At 46.6% G+C, this 16,714-nt stretch overlaps 1 protein-coding gene across 2 annotated transcripts in view; it reads left to right on the top strand.

Annotated features, from left to right (window-relative positions):
• Positions 1-16,714, top strand: part of LOC138579503 (killer cell lectin-like receptor subfamily B member 1B allele C) — a 357,677-nt gene that overhangs the window by 130,203 nt on the left and 210,760 nt on the right. For both annotated transcript variants that reach the window (XM_069649824.1, XM_069649825.1), the window contains exon 2: positions 4,695-4,793. In XM_069649824.1, coding sequence (XP_069505925.1) covers positions 4,695-4,793 — 99 coding nt within the window. The remainder of the gene's footprint in view (positions 1-4,694; positions 4,794-16,714) is intronic.

Raw genomic sequence — 16,714 nt, 5'->3', positions numbered from 1 at the left:
GTGATGCACAGCGCAGCGACTTATAGATATATCAGAGTCACAGGACGCATGCGCTTTATCCCCTTTAGTAGAAGTAAAAGGTGCGCCGATAGGGCAGCCTCTCCCCACTGAGTCCCAAGTACAGGCAGCGCCAAGAAAGGGGCTAGATGTGGGGGAGCCTGAGATCCAGGGATGGAGCTGGGCAACAGTTGGGAGGGGGATGGGGGTGTGGGGTGTTGAGTGTTGTGTTGGTGATGGGAAGGGTGGGGGAGGGAAGTAGGGATAGGGGGCGTTGGGAAATGTTGGGGCAGGTTGGGGAGCGGGCTTACATACACGAGCGATGGCCTCCGAGCAGCGCTCGGAGATAGACAAAGGGAGGGACGGGACATGAAGAGGCTATGGGGGACCTTCACCTGGAATGTCAGGGGGCTCAATAGCTATTTAAAAAGAAACAAGGTTATGATGTACTTGCGCAGACAGTAGATAGTTATAGACTTGATACAGGAGACCCACCTCACAAAAGACAAACTAGAGGTGGTCCAGAAGAAATGGAGGGGTACCATGGTGGGAGCCACATACTCTGCCTATTCTAGGGGGGTGATCACCTGGGTGGCACTGCATGTACCATTCCAGGTACTACAGTCCACAACAGATGCAGATGGGAGGATGGCGGCAATCAAGGGGCTGGTGGCAAATAAAGAGATATGTATTATAAATACGTATGCCCCGAACCAGGACACAGTGGCATATTTCAAGGCACTATATAGTAAAATGGGCATGTACCTAGGGGGGGTGATGATTTGGGGAGGGGACTTCAACTGCACGTTGAACCCAAAAATGGACAGATCAGACAACGGGCTGGCCGACGTATGGAGAGAGCACCACCCACAGGATAGACAGTACTCTCACTACTCTGCCCCGCAAAATTTGCACACTAGGCTTGATTATATGTTTGCCACACAGGAGTTGTTGGCGGAAATTGCACAGACCGAATATAAAGCAAGGGTTTTGTCAGACCACTCACCATTGATCCTGAGGTGGCAATACCGACCCCCAAGGGCCAGGATTCCAGACTCAGAGCCGAGGCAATAAAAGGTATAGCATTTAGGGAGGATCTGAGAGAAGAAATCACAAACTATTTTGACACTAATACTGGCAGTGTTGAGTCAGCCGGTACGCTCTAGGAAGCCTTTAAAGTAGTAGTAAGAGGGATAGCCATAGCCAAATCCAAAGGACTACAAGGAGGGACCTTAAAAGAATTGCAGGAAACTGAGGTGGAGCTAGAAGGGGTCCTAGGTAGAGAAGGGGGCACCAAAGAAGATGCGGAAACCATACTTAAATTGCAACAGAAATGCATGGGGTATTGGGAGAGACTATGCAACCTTAACTATAAAAAAATATGCAGAAACACAGCACGCAGGAGTGGACAAACTGGGGAGGATATTAGCGTGTTATAAGACGGGAAAATAGAGGACACCCTAGAGGGCGTGAATCGGGAGTTCCTGGGATATTACCAACAATTATATGGGGACATAGGGCAAAGTGATCGCAGGAAAATACAGGAAGTCTTAGAAGACATAAATATGCCGAAAATGAGCACAGAGGAGCGAGATATACTGGATGCCCCTTTAACTCTAGAGGAACTGGAAGCGGTGGTACAGCAGCTGCCCACTAGTAATACCCCCAGGCCAACGGACTCCCTAGGGAATTTTATAAAGCGTATAGCGAGGAGATACTTCCCCCACTTTTGGAAATGATGAACAAGTCATATGACATAGGAAGATTGCCAGAATCCCTGAGAGAGGCGAACATTGTTCCTCTCCCCAAACCCAACAAGTCGAGCAAAGATTGTGGTTCATATAGGCCGGTGTTGATGCTCAACCAAAATAGTAAAATAGGGACGGCGGTACTGCCAAATAGAATGAAAGGGATCAATAATAAACTCATGCACCCAGATCAGACCGGAAATGTCCCTCACAGGAACATATCTGATAACCTTAAGTGAACGCACCGAGTCATAGAAGATACAAAAAGGGATTCGGGTGAGATAGCGATAGTATCACTAGATGCAATAAAAGCATTCGACTCAGTTAAATGGCCTTGGCTGATGGCCGCTCTGGCCAACTACGGGATAGGTCCAGGGTACCTTAGGTGGGTCAAATTACTATATAGTGCACTGCTGACCAGAGTAAAAAGGGAAGCGATAATATCAGAGAGGTGGCAACTAAGCAGGGGCACTAGACAAGGGTGTCCGTGGTCCCCTATGTTATATATCCTGGCGCTGGAACCTTTGGCGATATATTTGAGGCAGCAATACGACATAATAGGAATAATACACATCAATGGGGAGCCGCACCTAATCTCATTGTATGCAGATGACATGCGGCTCTATTTACGATACCCCGAAGAGAACCTCCAGTATCTCCTGGAGGTGATGAAGCGATTTGCGTCGCTATCAGGTATAGCAGTGAACCCAAAAAATACATGTATATTCCCACTGGGCAGGTATGTGGGGACCCCACGAGATCAGCTACAAATCCTACAAATACCATGGGAGACAAACACGTTTAGATACCTGGGGATAGATATTTACTACACGGTGGAGGCAGAACATCAACACTATACTGAGAGGGCGGTAAGAAGCATAGAACATAGCATGAGGTTCTGGGAGAAACTCCACCTGGCAATGATGGGGCGGGGGGCAATGCTGAAAATGGTGGTCATGCCGAGATTATTACACTACTTTGGGAACATACCATATTTGATACCAAGGTGATTTTTTGTCAATCATTTGCAGGGAATAGAATAGCCCTCTGGAAGCTACAAAACACGCATGAAAGAGATGGCATCAAATTGCCAAACTATGAGATATACTATCTAGCCAGCCAAGTACAATATGTGGCTAAATGGCTATCAGAAGATCCAACCGCAGAATCCAGATTATTGAGACTGGAATGTGCCCTGTTCTTCCTGAAAGAGGTGATATGGCTGCCCAAAGAGGAGATGAGAGAACGCCCAGAGATGCTGACATTGGGATGGAAGGTGCGGCGTAGGGCCTGCCAGGTCATGGAAAACCCAACCCTGTGCTCCCCGCAAGCGGCACTGGTCGCACTGATGGGAAAAGATGGTCAGTTAATGAAGATGATTAGGAAGCAATGGGAGCCGGTGGGGATAGCAACGGTAGGAGATGTAATACAAGAAGGGAGGATCAAGGAATTTGGGATGTTGGTGGAGGAAACAGGGTTGTATAACGAGCAATACATTACATATACTAGAATGAGGAAGCGGATCAAAGAGACATGGTCAGAAATAATACTAGAGGAGCTACCGGGCGCTGCCATAGAAAAAATATATGACATAGCAGAAGGAGGGCACGAGATATCTAGAATATATGAGTTATTGATGTTCAAAGCGGGGAAGGAAGTGATACAACTAAGACAGGACTGGGAAGAAGACGTGGGTGCTTCTATGAGTGACGGGATGAGGGAACGGGCCCAAGGATATCACAAGAAAGTGTCGAGTAATGCGAGGTTACAGCAAATACAGTTATGCATAACCCATAGGGCATACATGACTCCCCAAAGGATAGCTAAATTCAAGAACGTGGACAGGCAAACATGTCCTAAATGTGGCGAAGAAAATGCTGGGATGACGCACATGTTCTGGGCATGCCCAGAGATTGGTAAATTTTGGGAAGAAGTAGCCCATAGATTAGACGAGAAAGGGGTTAAGATAAATATCGAGACGGCATGGGCATGCATGATGGGAGGGTTTTCCAGACCACGCAAATTGAAACATGTAAGCAAATCAAAGGATTTGGCGTATATACTTGCAAAGCGCAGAATTGCCATGGGGTGGAAGGCATGCCACAGACCAAGGATAGAGGTCTGGTGGAAAGACCTCCAGAAATTGACTGAAGCTGAAACAGCGGTTTGGCAAGATGCTGGTAATACTGGAGGGGAGGAGGAAGCGGGAACCCTGATGGCCTGGAAACAGTTAGTGGCTACACTGTATGGGCCAGCTCAGGACTGGTCAAGTGACCAGGACTCAGTTGAAAACATAGATAAGGAATCCCTTTCGCATGAAGCAGTTGCAGAGCGCGAGGTAGAGTAAGCTTGTAAAGCAGGAGGGAATGGGGATGCAATTGTCATTTATTGATCTGTGCGAAACTCAAGTATTGTGACATGTACTAAATTGTTAAAATAAAAAAGAAAACAAAAAACTGTGGGCACAGGTCCACAGGCCCGCACATAGTATATGAAGTGATGAAAGTTGGGGATCCAGAGACAAGACCTCACTGGTTTCCAGTAAGCTGGACTGGACACCAGTTGAACTCTAATGACGGATATAGAGACAAGCATCAATTCCAAAACAATCAGATATTTTTGTTCTCAATATTTAATTCATTAATAGATTTTGTGTGTCCACATAAGACACTGTGGTTAGTTTTTGTGGTAAGCACACATCAATGTTTACTATGGGTCTATAAACTTCCTGAGTGTTAAGGCGTTTGTGCAGACAATCGCAACATAATTGCTGCAGATTTATGTTATGTACGGTCGGAGTACCAGGTAGAAATGGCTCACTAAAGTGATGTATGTCACGGTTTGATGCAGTGTGCGCACATGTCTTAGACTACAGCTGTACTGCACCCGAGATGTCTAGGAACAGACCATCGAGTTGTACATATATGTATTTTTTCTTTCTTTCTGCAGTGCAGCCCCATGGTCCCAATTTGCACAGGCGTGCACTGTGGATAAGTGGAGCCCTGAATATCCTTCTGCTCCTTGTTGTCACCGGATTTGGGGTTTGGGGTAAGTGCGGATTATATGCAGCAGATTACTTGTGTGTTGTATTTATGTAAATTCAAAGTCCACAGCAGTGGAGAGGGTGCACCTAGATTCAAAGCAGAGGAGAAAATGCACCTAGATTCAAGATACACAGCAGTGGGGGAATGCCTCCAGATTAAAGATACACAGCAGTGGGGGAATGCATCCAGATTCAAGATACACAGCAGTGGGGGAATGCCTCCAGATTAAAGATACACAGCAGTGGGGGAATGCATCCAGATTCAAGATACAAAGCAGTGGGGGAATGCTCCCAGATCCAAGATACACAGTTGCAGGGAAACACACCTAAATTCAAGACACACAGCAATGGGGGGTGCCTCCTAACACACCTAACACTAAATGTATTTATTGGTGACAGCAGAAGGTGTTTTGACAGTAAAACAAACATTTCTAGATGTTAATATCTATCGGAAATGGGACTAATGGGGATCATTGACACATTAAATAATGAGGAGAGTCGAATGGAATAAGGCCAGATCAACATTTGTGAGACTGGGGGATACCAGAACTAGCCTAGGCGAGGGAAGGAGTGCTGGGGGAAGGCCCAGAGTAGGGATGGTAGGGGATAGGACTGAGGGGAAGTGGCAAATAACAGCTCATGGTGGATGGACATGATATTTAGTAACCTCATAGCATATTTACAAACTCCTAGCCAAGTGTTAGCAGTAAACATCACATTATACGTCACTTTACTAAGATTTTATAGTTAATATGACCACAGTTAAAATAACTTTATAAATGAACGCTCACAACACCAGAAAATAAAAGGCGAGTTATCTAGAAACCAGTGTTACATTAACATTGTCACTGCAAGATGTAGCAGTTCCCCATGGTGGCTTCCAGAAACAAAGATTAAGTGATCAAATCCATTATTGCCAACCTAGTTTATATCACTTGACCTACCCCTGGCATGTGACAGGGGCCTGAAAGCAGAGCATGAAGAAAAAACAGGGAGAGCTAAACGTCCCAGAGCCAAAAGAATTCAAAACAAAATGGAGGGAAGCAACATACTAATTGGAGATCAAGAGGTGGGGTATAAGACTGACAAGATGGGTGGAAGCCATTGAGTTGTCTGAAACTCAATGATTAAGAAGTCTGAAAAGACACCTCGAACCTGTGTGTGGTGCGGATAGGCCTGGCAAAATGCATAGATACTGCCAAGGGAACAAGTCCGAAAAATGCTGACATCATAAGAGAAGCATTGACGCAATCCTGACAGAGATAGGAAAATCTAACTATTCGTGAGTAACTTTGTCTTCTAAAATAATGCAAAACGATGGATAGCCTAAAGAAATTAGACTCTTGCAATATGTACCCCAAAGCACTAACAGTACCAGTCCCACATACTAGTGGTGGGGGTAGGCTTCGGTGCCAGTGAGTCTCATTGTGCAAAGCTTAATAACATATGACTACTTTGCGATGAGCATCAGGGAATGTGCATACACATCTGAAACGGCCAAGCATGGGGGGGGGTTTGTCTGCACTCCACCCCTTCCAGTAGCTCTGCCACAGACATCCTCCTGATTGACTCCAACATACCTTATCCGTGCTACAGCAGCGCCGGAAGCCGTGAAGTATCGGTGAAGGTGGATGCGGGGAGTCTGGAATGGAGGAGGGGGAGGAGGTGATGCTGAATCGGTTGAGGATAGGGCATGTGGGGCTGAATGACTGTCTGTTTCGAGTGGGGAAGCGTGAGTCGAGGGACTGTGCGGTGTGTGGGGTGCCTGAGACTGTGGGACATTTTTTGCTTAGGTGTGAGAGACATGTTGAAGCGAGAGAATTGATGAGGATTCGGTTAACTGCGCTAGGGTTACCAGACATTTGGTCGAAAAAAATTGGTCGACCAGACAAATGGTCGAACCAATTTGGTCGAAAACCAAATGGTCGAATTTTTTTTTTTTTTTCACCTCTTTTTTTTATTTTTTTTGGGGGGTCCCCCCCAACCCCCTTTTTTTCTCTAAAAACCCCTTTTTTTAAAAAACGAAAACCCGAAAAATAAATATATAAATAAAAAAAAAATTCGACCATTTGGTTTTCGACCAAATTGCGTCGACCAAATGTCATTCGACCAGTTTTCAGTCGACCAAATGACTGGACACCCTGCGCTAGGTGTGGCTGAGCTGAGTGGGAGGACTTTGCTGGGAGGTGACGGGGTGAGAGGCAGGAGGAGGAGCAGTGTGATGTTGGATTTTGTGAGGCAGACGGGGCGGTGGGAGGAGTTGTGAGTTTATGTAAGCTAAGTAATGATTGGTGGGTCTGGTGCACATCATCCTTTAGGATGGGGAAGCGCCTGCGTGGGTCCGCCCACGCCTCCGATAATTGAAAGAAAAGAAAGAAAGTGTGCCGGCCACTGGTATTGAAGGCCGGGTATTTAAGACCGTGCGCCTGTCTTGGGCTATTGGCCTGTTTTAGCCACGCCAGGACCAATGAGGAGGGCATGAGCCCATCCGTGCCTCTGCCACCATCCCAGCCACCCTACACGAAGCAGTACCGTCGACCACTACACACAGGTGAAGCACTATGCAGCTGCAGTGCCCAGACACGGCTAACATCCTCTGTGCATGCCTCTAACTCAGTGCTGCTACGCTTCTTATCTTCAGCGACGCCGTTGCACAGCTGTTCCACCATAAGAAACGTGTGCGCTTACTCTAAAGTGGGCGCCACAATGGATTATGATTGCCATGTGCGTTGCTGAGCAAAGAGATGTCAGAACCTCCTTATTGGCTCGAGCATCCCTTATCCGTGCTACAGCAGCGCCGGAAGGCGTGAGCCGACCACTGGTATTTAAGGCTGTGCGCCTGCCTTGGCCTGTCGTGGCCACACGGGGCCAGGGGCCAGCCATTCTGGTCCGATCAACATCTACTAGACTCCTCAGGGTCAGATGTTTTCTGGACCCATCCAACCCAGCTACGTACTTTCATCCCTCTCTGACTTTTCATCTATGCACCCCCCATCAATGACCTTTTAGTATTCCACCTCCGTACCTCACCTTGAATGCTACTTTTCGTACCACTCCTTTCTTACTACTTGTACCCTCTCGCTTCTGTCGCCACCCCGCTGCCTTATACTAGTACGACCATAGGCACCACCTATAACCTAGAGTGCGCGCTCAAGCTTCCCCTCAGCATGGTACACACTTAGTCGTCACTGCTATTCATCGTTTATACTGTGTCTGCTACTATTACGGTTGTTGCATTTACCGTCACACCGGTACTCTGCCTACCTGCCTTAGCCTGTGTCTTCCCTTTCTACCTTACCTCGCAGCAAGTGTTAATGTATGCATATTGAACCGCACCTACCATGTTGTCCAAGGTCACACTCGCACCCCCAAGCACTCGCCTTACCACTCCTATTTGGCACTTCACCATAACCGCAGTGACTGCCCTCCTCCTTACCTTCTTCATTTATCTAACCACTATCCCCACCATCTCTTCCTGCGTAGTGTTACGACATCACAATCTCACCTTTGAGCACTTCTCCCCTTTCATCATATCCACACACATGACCACACACGGCCCCTCATACCCCAACAGCGTCTGCGTCATCTTTGTCCCGCCCACTCAACTTAGCCATCAGACTTACAAGACTTTTAGGACCCAACTAATCTGCCGGGCTATACTCACGGCGTCCAGGAATCTCAGATTATGCACCCGCTCTTCCCCCAGACACACCTCACACCCCACTCGCCTCTCTCCGCTGAACTCACTGCCATCCTCTCCACGTGGGATTTCTGTTACTAAACGCACACAACCACCTCCACTCGCCTCACCAACTCATCAACAGCCATGCCCTCCATACTTCCAGAGAAGATAAACGTACAAACACCACATCTCAAATGTGCGCTACTCAACGTTCGCTCCCTTCCTGCCCTGGAAATAAATGATCTCCTATCCAGCCACGACCTCGACCTACTGCCCATCACTGAAACATGGCTACATGAAGCATCCGGCCCTGCCGTTGCACTAGCTCTTCCACCAGGTTACACCATCTTCAGACAAGATAGACCATCTTGCCAAGGAGGAAGAGTAGCTCATGTTTCTAAGGAAGCCCTATCCCTTAGACTGAACAGCCGCCCGTGGCAGGGCAATTCGGATATCCTATCTGCCAAACTTTCTTTGTCCCCCAATAGCACTATCAACATTCACATCTTATACCGGCCCCCATACCTCCCATCAGACTTTCAGGGACACCTCATCCACTTACTTAGCGACAAAATCAAAAGTTCCACTAAAACTCTACTTCTTGGCGACTTAAATCTATGGTTCAATGACCCTAAATACAAAGCTGCTGCTACTCTCGCCAAAGAACACAAGGACTTAGGCTTCATACAAAAAGTCACGAGCCCTACCCACTCTAAAGGCCATCCTTTTCAGGATACCTTTAACCTCAATTACTAAAACTCTCACCTATGCCCCTCCAGCGCAGGTGACAAGTTAAAAAAACTCAATAACAACAACCTCTGCCCGTTCCTGGATGTCCCAGAACTATCACCCCCCTTCTCCAATGACCCTAACATACTAGCAGACATATATAAGGACACCCTCACTAAAGCTATCAATTCTATAGCCCCACTCGAATTGAAAAAAAAGAAAAAAAAGTCACTTACCATCCAACTCTTGGTTCACTGAAGCACTACAGGCCCTACGCTCTAGCAAATGGAAGGCCCTCAAAACTGGCAGGCCAACCCAAGCGACCTTACCAAGAAGAGCTTTAACCAGATCTCCCTAAAATATAAAGACGCCATCACCAAAGCCAAATCCAACTCCTTCAACGTTCGTATTACTAATGCAAACTCCCAATCCAAGGAAATCTTTGCCATCTTTAATGAACTCATTTCTCCTCCTACTAGCCCAGATGAGATCATCAAAGATGAGGCCTGGTGTGCAAGTATACAATCTGCCATGCTTAGCAAAATGTACCTACAAAATAAAGTTCAGGATCATTACAAAGCCCTACCTCACCAACATATGCCTTCTCAAACAGTTTCCACTCTAACGAACACTCTCAACCCCCTATTCTCCTTCTGAGATATCACTGAACCAGAAGTCATCAACCTCCTCAAGCACCTTAAACCTATGTGTGAAGGGGACATTTGCCCGCCCAAGGTCATCAAGGACTGTGCCGATTCCCTCGCCCCTCTCCTGACGGCCTTCATTAATTCCTCCTTTAAAACAGGCATCATCCCTGCAAGTCTCAAAGAAGCATGGGTACGCCCCCTCCTAAAAAAACCTACCTTAGACGCTGCACAACCTAATAACTACCGGCCTATAACCACCGTCCCTTTCCACCTCAAAATTCGGGATAAAGCGGCCCACAGCCAGATTCAACACTTTCTTGAAGCTAATTCTATCCTAGGGAAAAGTCAATCTGGCTTCCGCAAAGGGCATGGCACTGAAACAGCCCTGGTAGATTAAAAAAACCAAATCACACAAATCATGGACAAAGGCAAGCCATCACTTCTTCTACTCCTAGACCCCTCGGCTCCTTTCGATCTTGTAGATCATAAGACACTCACCTCACACCTCACCCACGCAGCCAAATTCTCCAAAGAAGCAGCTTCATAGATTACCTCCTTCCTCGAGGGCAGAGCAATGAAGGTATTCTCTAATATAGCTAGTGCAGGCCCCAACACCATCCACTGTGGAGTCCCTCAGGGCTCATGCACAACCCCTACACTGTACAACTGGTTCACAAAGCCCCTCTTCGACAAGCTTGATGCACTCGGTATTGCGTATACAAATTACGCTGATGACACTCAAGTACTCCTACCACTCCCCAGCTCCTATATCCAAGATGCCAAGGCACTTCATCTAATCTAAGCTACTCTCCAAGCCTGGATGGCGGCCAACGGCCTCTGCCTCAATGGGGACAAGACCGAGATCATTATTCTCGGTCAAAAAGCTACGCTAGCCAAACTCGACAACCTTTACTCCAACTTCAACATTGACAACTCCATCATCCCTGTCTCCTCTTCAGTGAAGACCTTAGGGGGTGGACATAGACTACACTATCCATCACAAGGCAGGTCAGCGCTATTGTCCCGGCCTCTGCCCACACCACCAAGCTCATCAACCCAATAAAACCCTACCTCTCCAAGCCTAACTGTCTCTCTATAGCTAGAGCAACAATCAGGGCCAAATTAGACTACTGCAACGCCCTCTTAGCCGGAACGTCTGCAAAAAACCTAAATATACTCAAAATCATTCAAAACAACGCTCTAAGAGCAGCATTAAGTATTCCAGCATTACATTCAAAATTCTCACTCTCACACACAAATGCCTCACCTTTACAGCACCTTCATACCTATCAGAGAGCATCGCCATATCCACACCCACACACCCCACGAGAACCTGCTATTACAACCAACTGTGCACCCCCACATCAACAGGGCCAAAGCAGGCGGGATCGGCTTCCCCGACATTGCCGCCAAACTCTGGAACTCTCACCCCACAGCTATCAGAGCAGAAAACTCCCTCCTGGCTTTCCGAAAAAAACTGAAAACCTCTCTCTTCAACTAACACTCCCCTCTGCCCCCTCTTTCGCTTCCCACTCTTGTCAGCCACCCACCCTGGTACTGTTAGTGCTTGTTAGAACCGCACTGTACATTGCACAGCACTGTATGTATTTTTCACGTATATTGTGTATTCGTGAGTACTATATGTAGCTTTTCTCTGTACAAAAAATGTAAAATATATGACTCCTGCAACTAAGATTCATTCTGTAACAAGCGAAACGATGACTCTGGGCTGTTGCACGCTCTACAAATGCGAATAAATACATCTGTGGTTATTTAGACCCTAATACAAACAACTGCACAGCAGTTTATGACATTTGCGTGACCCCCAGACCCTTGGGTATCACAGCGTTTGGTGCAGAGTTAAGAATTAGCAGGCACATTTGATACGAACATTAGTTATCTTTATCAAACATGCAGGTTTTTACACGTTTTTGGAGGTAGCGTATGAGTGTTCATTTCTGATGGAGACTGACAGGGAGTTCCAGAGAACTGGTGCAGTAACACAAAAACTGACGCCTGCTGCACTCTTGTTCTTAAAACGTGGAGTGCACACTTAGATACTGTTACTGGATCTTAAAGAGCGCACAGGGTAGTTTTGGGTAATGCTATTGTTGAGGTAGAGGGAAGCCTCTTTGTAGATGCATCAGTTGGCAATAGTCAGAGTTTTAAAGTTAATGCAAGCTTTGATGGGCAGCCAATGGGCTTCTCGTCTGGTTGCTGAAATGTGGTTTGAACGTCATAGGCCTAGGGCATAGAAGCCCCAAAGACTATCAGTGAAGATTGCTTCCAAAGTCTTTGCACCGGTTTAGTCAATCGTAAGTTGTGCCATCATCCCCCAAAAAGACAAACTGGGACATGTTATATTTTTCAGTGTGACCCAAATGAAACATGAGAGTAGCTCTTCGCAGGTTTTGGAGACCCGGTGACGCCAAGGTCAAAAATACGTGGTGAATTATAAATACGGGCAAGCCCGAGTGCGGAGTCAAGGGAGTGCTTTGTGTCTTGTCTAAGCTGTTGAGCCGCTGTGGCTCTGGTGAGATTCTACCTGACTTTGAAAGCTGTATTACAACACGTTCTTTGCTGGGGCTGCATTACGTGTGCTGCTGGGCTCAGTTGGATTGGAAAATAAGTGCCTCTGCCTTTAAGGCACTCGGAACACTCAACCACGCCCCCCTGGTCACGGACACAAAAAACAGCACAGCACCTTGCGGCGTGAAGCCCGAGTGCGGAGTCAAGGGCAGTGCTTTGTGTCTTGTCAACACTGTTGAGCCGCTGTGGCTCTGGTGAGATTCTACCTGACTTTGAAAGCCGTATTACAGCACGTTCTTTGCCGGGGCTGCATTACGTGTGCTGCTGGGCTCAGTTGGATTGGAAAATAAGTGCCTCTGCCTTTAAGGCACTCGGAACACTCAACCACGCCCCCCTGATCACGGACACAAAAAACAGAGCATAGCATTCTTGCGGCGTGAAGCCCGAGTGCGGAGTCAAGGGCAGTGCTTTGTGTCTTGTCTACGCTGTTGAACCGCTGTTGCTCTGGTGAGATTCTACCTGACTTTGAAAGCCGTATTACAACACGTTCTTTGCTGGGGCTGCATTACGTGTGCTGCTGGGCTTAGTTGGATTGGAAAATAAGTGCCTCTGCCTTTAAGGCACTCGGAACACTCAACCACTCCCCCTTGGTCACGGACACAAAAGACAGAGCATAGCACCCTTGCGGCGTGAAGCCCAAATGCGGAGTCAAGGGCAGTGCTTTGTGTCTTGTCTACGCTGTTGAGCCGCTGTGGCTCTGGTGAGATTCTACCTGACTTTGAAAGCCGTATTACAACATGTTCTTTGCTGGGGCTGCATTACGTGTGCTGCTGGGCTCAGTTGGATTGGAAAATAAGTGCCTTTGCCTTTAAGGCACTCGGGACACTCAACCACGCCCCCCTGGTCACGGACACAAAAAACAGCATAGCACCCTTGCGGCGTGAAGCCCGAGTGCGGAGTCAAGGGCAGTGCTTTGTGTCTTGTCAACACTGTTGAGCCGCTGTGGCTCTGGTGAGATTCTACCTGACTTTGAAAGCCGTATTACAGCACGTTCTTTGCCGGGGCTGCATTACGTGTGCTGCTGGGCTCAGTTGGATTGGAAAATAAGTGCCTCTGCCTTTAAGGCACTCGGAACACTCAACCACGCCCCCCTGGTCACGGACACAAAAAACAGAGCATAGCACCCTTGCGGCGTGAAGCCCGAGTGCGGAGTCAAGGGCAGTGCTTTGTGTCTTGTCTACGCTGTTGAACCGCTGTTGCTCTGGTGAGATTCTACCTGACTTTGAAAGCCGTATTACAACACGTTCTTTGCTGGGGCTGCATTACGTGTGCTGCTGGGCTCAGTTGGATTGGAAAATAAGTGCCTCTGCCTTTAAGGCACTCGGAACACTCAACCACGCCCCCTTGGTCACGGACACAAAAAACAGACCATAGCACCCTTGCGGCGTGAAGCCCAAGTGCGGAGTCAAGGGCAGTGCTTTGTGTCTTGTCTACGCTGTTGAGCTGCTGTGGCTCTGGTTGGCGCAGGGGATTCTTTACTCACGCAACAGAGTCTGAGCATTCCAAACCAATGACCTTGTGGCAGGGCAGCAGACTTCAGAAGCTGCAGAAGGTGTAGCGTTGTGCCGCTTATAATCTCCACGCCGCCACATCAAAGAGCTTCTATTGAAGGTAATTCCCTTTAATCTGGTGACAGAACATTTTTCCAAAAGTACTGTGAATCTGCGTTGTCCCTGGGAAAGGCTTCTCAGGCCATTTTCCCGGCTGTGCATACACTGCATTTTAGGGGCTTTTATGTTCCAGCATTTCTAAGTGTGAGCTAAGAAGGGCCTGCAAGGGGAACTATAGTGGCTCCTGGAAACGTTTCATTGAGAAATTAACTTCTAAGTGCCTTCCACCTGTTTGTCACGTTTGATTAATATTCCATCTGGAGAATAAAATCGGTATAAATATTGCAGTGCCGGATTTCATCACTTTGTCTTGCCAAAAGAGCTATTGATCATCAGTCTTTTTTCATTCGAGTTCTTTTTCTTTTACTGGGTTTCCTTCGCGTAGTAAAACCGCGTTTCAGAATGAGACTCTGCAGTACACCAACCCTGGAGAGCTCTTTGGAGCAGGATGGCTCTTACTTGGGCCAAACACAGAGGTGTTGGGAGGAATCCGGGTCATCTGTACCAAATATTCCATCTTCACAACAGAATGCTCCCATAACCACTCAAGCTCAAGTTCACACACATTCCCCTTATACAGAAGGGGTAGATGACTCTTTAACTTCTTTAAGAAAGGGGTGGAAGCGGGTCTTTATTACAACAAAAAAAATTCAGAGTAAAATCAAAGATCACTTCCTTAAGAAAAGAAATAAAAGCCTAAATGATGCAAAAGTTCTTGAAGACACAGTGTGGCAAAATATAGAATGCACACAAGAGAGCGAAGAAGGGGCTTTACCTTTGGCCATGGAAATGACAGATAACACTGTTTTGGATCCAACTAACCAAAGAGAAATGCCGCCAATTATTGCACAAGACTCTCAAGACAAACCCAGTGAATATTCACAAAACAATCTTCAGCAAGCTAGCGAAAGTACCCTTTCGGCGCTTCGTTTTGTGCTAAACTCACTGGTTTCAGTATTTGAACTCTTCCAAAAAATGGAAGTGCAAGCACAAGCCGGTGTTTTGTTAGAACTAACAAGTGAAACAGCTAAAAATGAATCAGCAATTGTGGGCCTCAGTTCTAACATGAACAGTATCCTGATGCCTACCCATAAGGGAACACAATTGGAAGGGGTGAAACAGGAACTTGATATGGCCCAAATCTTTCTTTTACTAAAATCAGGAAAAAAAGATAGTGACACCACACATGAGCTGATCAAAGAACTGACAGGCAATGTCCTTCATTTATCAAACTCTAGACAAACTCCAAGTGATGAGGGTCCGGTTGGGAACCCCTCATTTGATGACACCCCCTCTTTCGGAATCCATATTGGAGGAGTTTCGAAGGTTAGCAAATGTGGTGGTTGATGACTAGGTGGTGGTTATTGACACTTCAGCGTTGCTTTTGGATAAAATCATACAAGAGCCAGCAGATGTTGATGAAACCTGGATTCCAGAGTCCTCTCAAAACTATAAAGGTAGAAGAAGGACAAAAGGGAAAAATGCAAACAGAACCTGGCTAAGATCGCCTCTCCCACAAGTAAAAAAAACGCAAAGAAAGACAAAAAAACAGAAAAGTTATAGTGCAAAGAATACAGGTGCAAACCAGTTTTTGAAAAACCTGACTTTACCAGTGGAAAGCGAGCCTGTTCAGGTGGGTGCACCAGTCTCTGCTCCACTGGAAACTAGTCTCATCTTGGGTGACAATCAAACAAATTTGAACACTAGTCCTTCTAAAAAAAGTGGGGAAAGGTGAAGGTAAAATACGAAAAAAAATTCAAAGCCTTAGTATTGGCCTCCAAACTGATCCAATTGATCTTTCACCAAAAACAATAAGCAAACAAAGTTGTGGAAAAGGTCCAAAAAGTATTAAGATAACCCCAATATTTTTGAGAAAAAAGGCTCAAAAATTACTTCAAGATCACGATATTGTTGAGGAGCCTGCAAAGATACCTTTGAAATTAGCACCAATATTTGCAAAACGGACAGAGAAATCGGTGCTTATCCCTGGTATAAGTCCCCCTAAGCAAATTATACAAGAGGGAGAGAGGCCGGCAACAACAATTTGTGTTGACTTGGGAATGGCTTAGGGAAATGTAGAAAATTGGAGACCATTGTTGGAAGAAGCCTAATGAAGGGGTTAGAACCAGTCTTTGTTCAAGAATCGGCAGAAGTTAAAAGCACAGAAGAGGCAGGCTATACAATACCAAAAATCTGGCTAAAGCAGGCTCCTAACAACAAAATCAAATCTCTTAACAGATCAGCTATTCTTTCTTATATGAACACGGTCCCAAACTTGTATCTCTTTACAAGCGAAGACATTGAATATGTTAAATTCCCGCTTAAAAGTGATCATCATCATATGGAAATCGGCCTGAAAACAAGAAAAGCAAAACAAGCAATCCTACACCAAAGGAGTGACCTGGGCCGGGTGGGTTTTACGGTCTATGAAAAGCTGGAAGAAAATACATCAAGAGTCTCCCCTAATATGGAAAGCTCAGGGGAAATAGCAGGTGTTCAGATTGGGGGCCCAGTAGGGGAACTGCAAAAAAAGATGCAAGTACTCCCCAATGTCTAAACCAAAATGGAGATCCCATGGCAAAGCTCCCCGAGATTATTTCTCAAATAATCCTAAAAATAGGAGTGGAGACAAACTGCCTTTAGGTAAAATGGCCTGAAGCTTGTCTGCT

The sequence above is a fragment of the Ambystoma mexicanum genome, chromosome 3p, assembly GCF_040938575.1.
Source record: "Ambystoma mexicanum isolate Mex_15411 chromosome 3p, UKY_AmexF1_1, whole genome shotgun sequence".
NCBI lineage: Eukaryota > Metazoa > Chordata > Amphibia > Caudata > Ambystomatidae > Ambystoma > Ambystoma mexicanum.
This window is presented reverse-complemented; position numbering and strand designations above follow the sequence as displayed.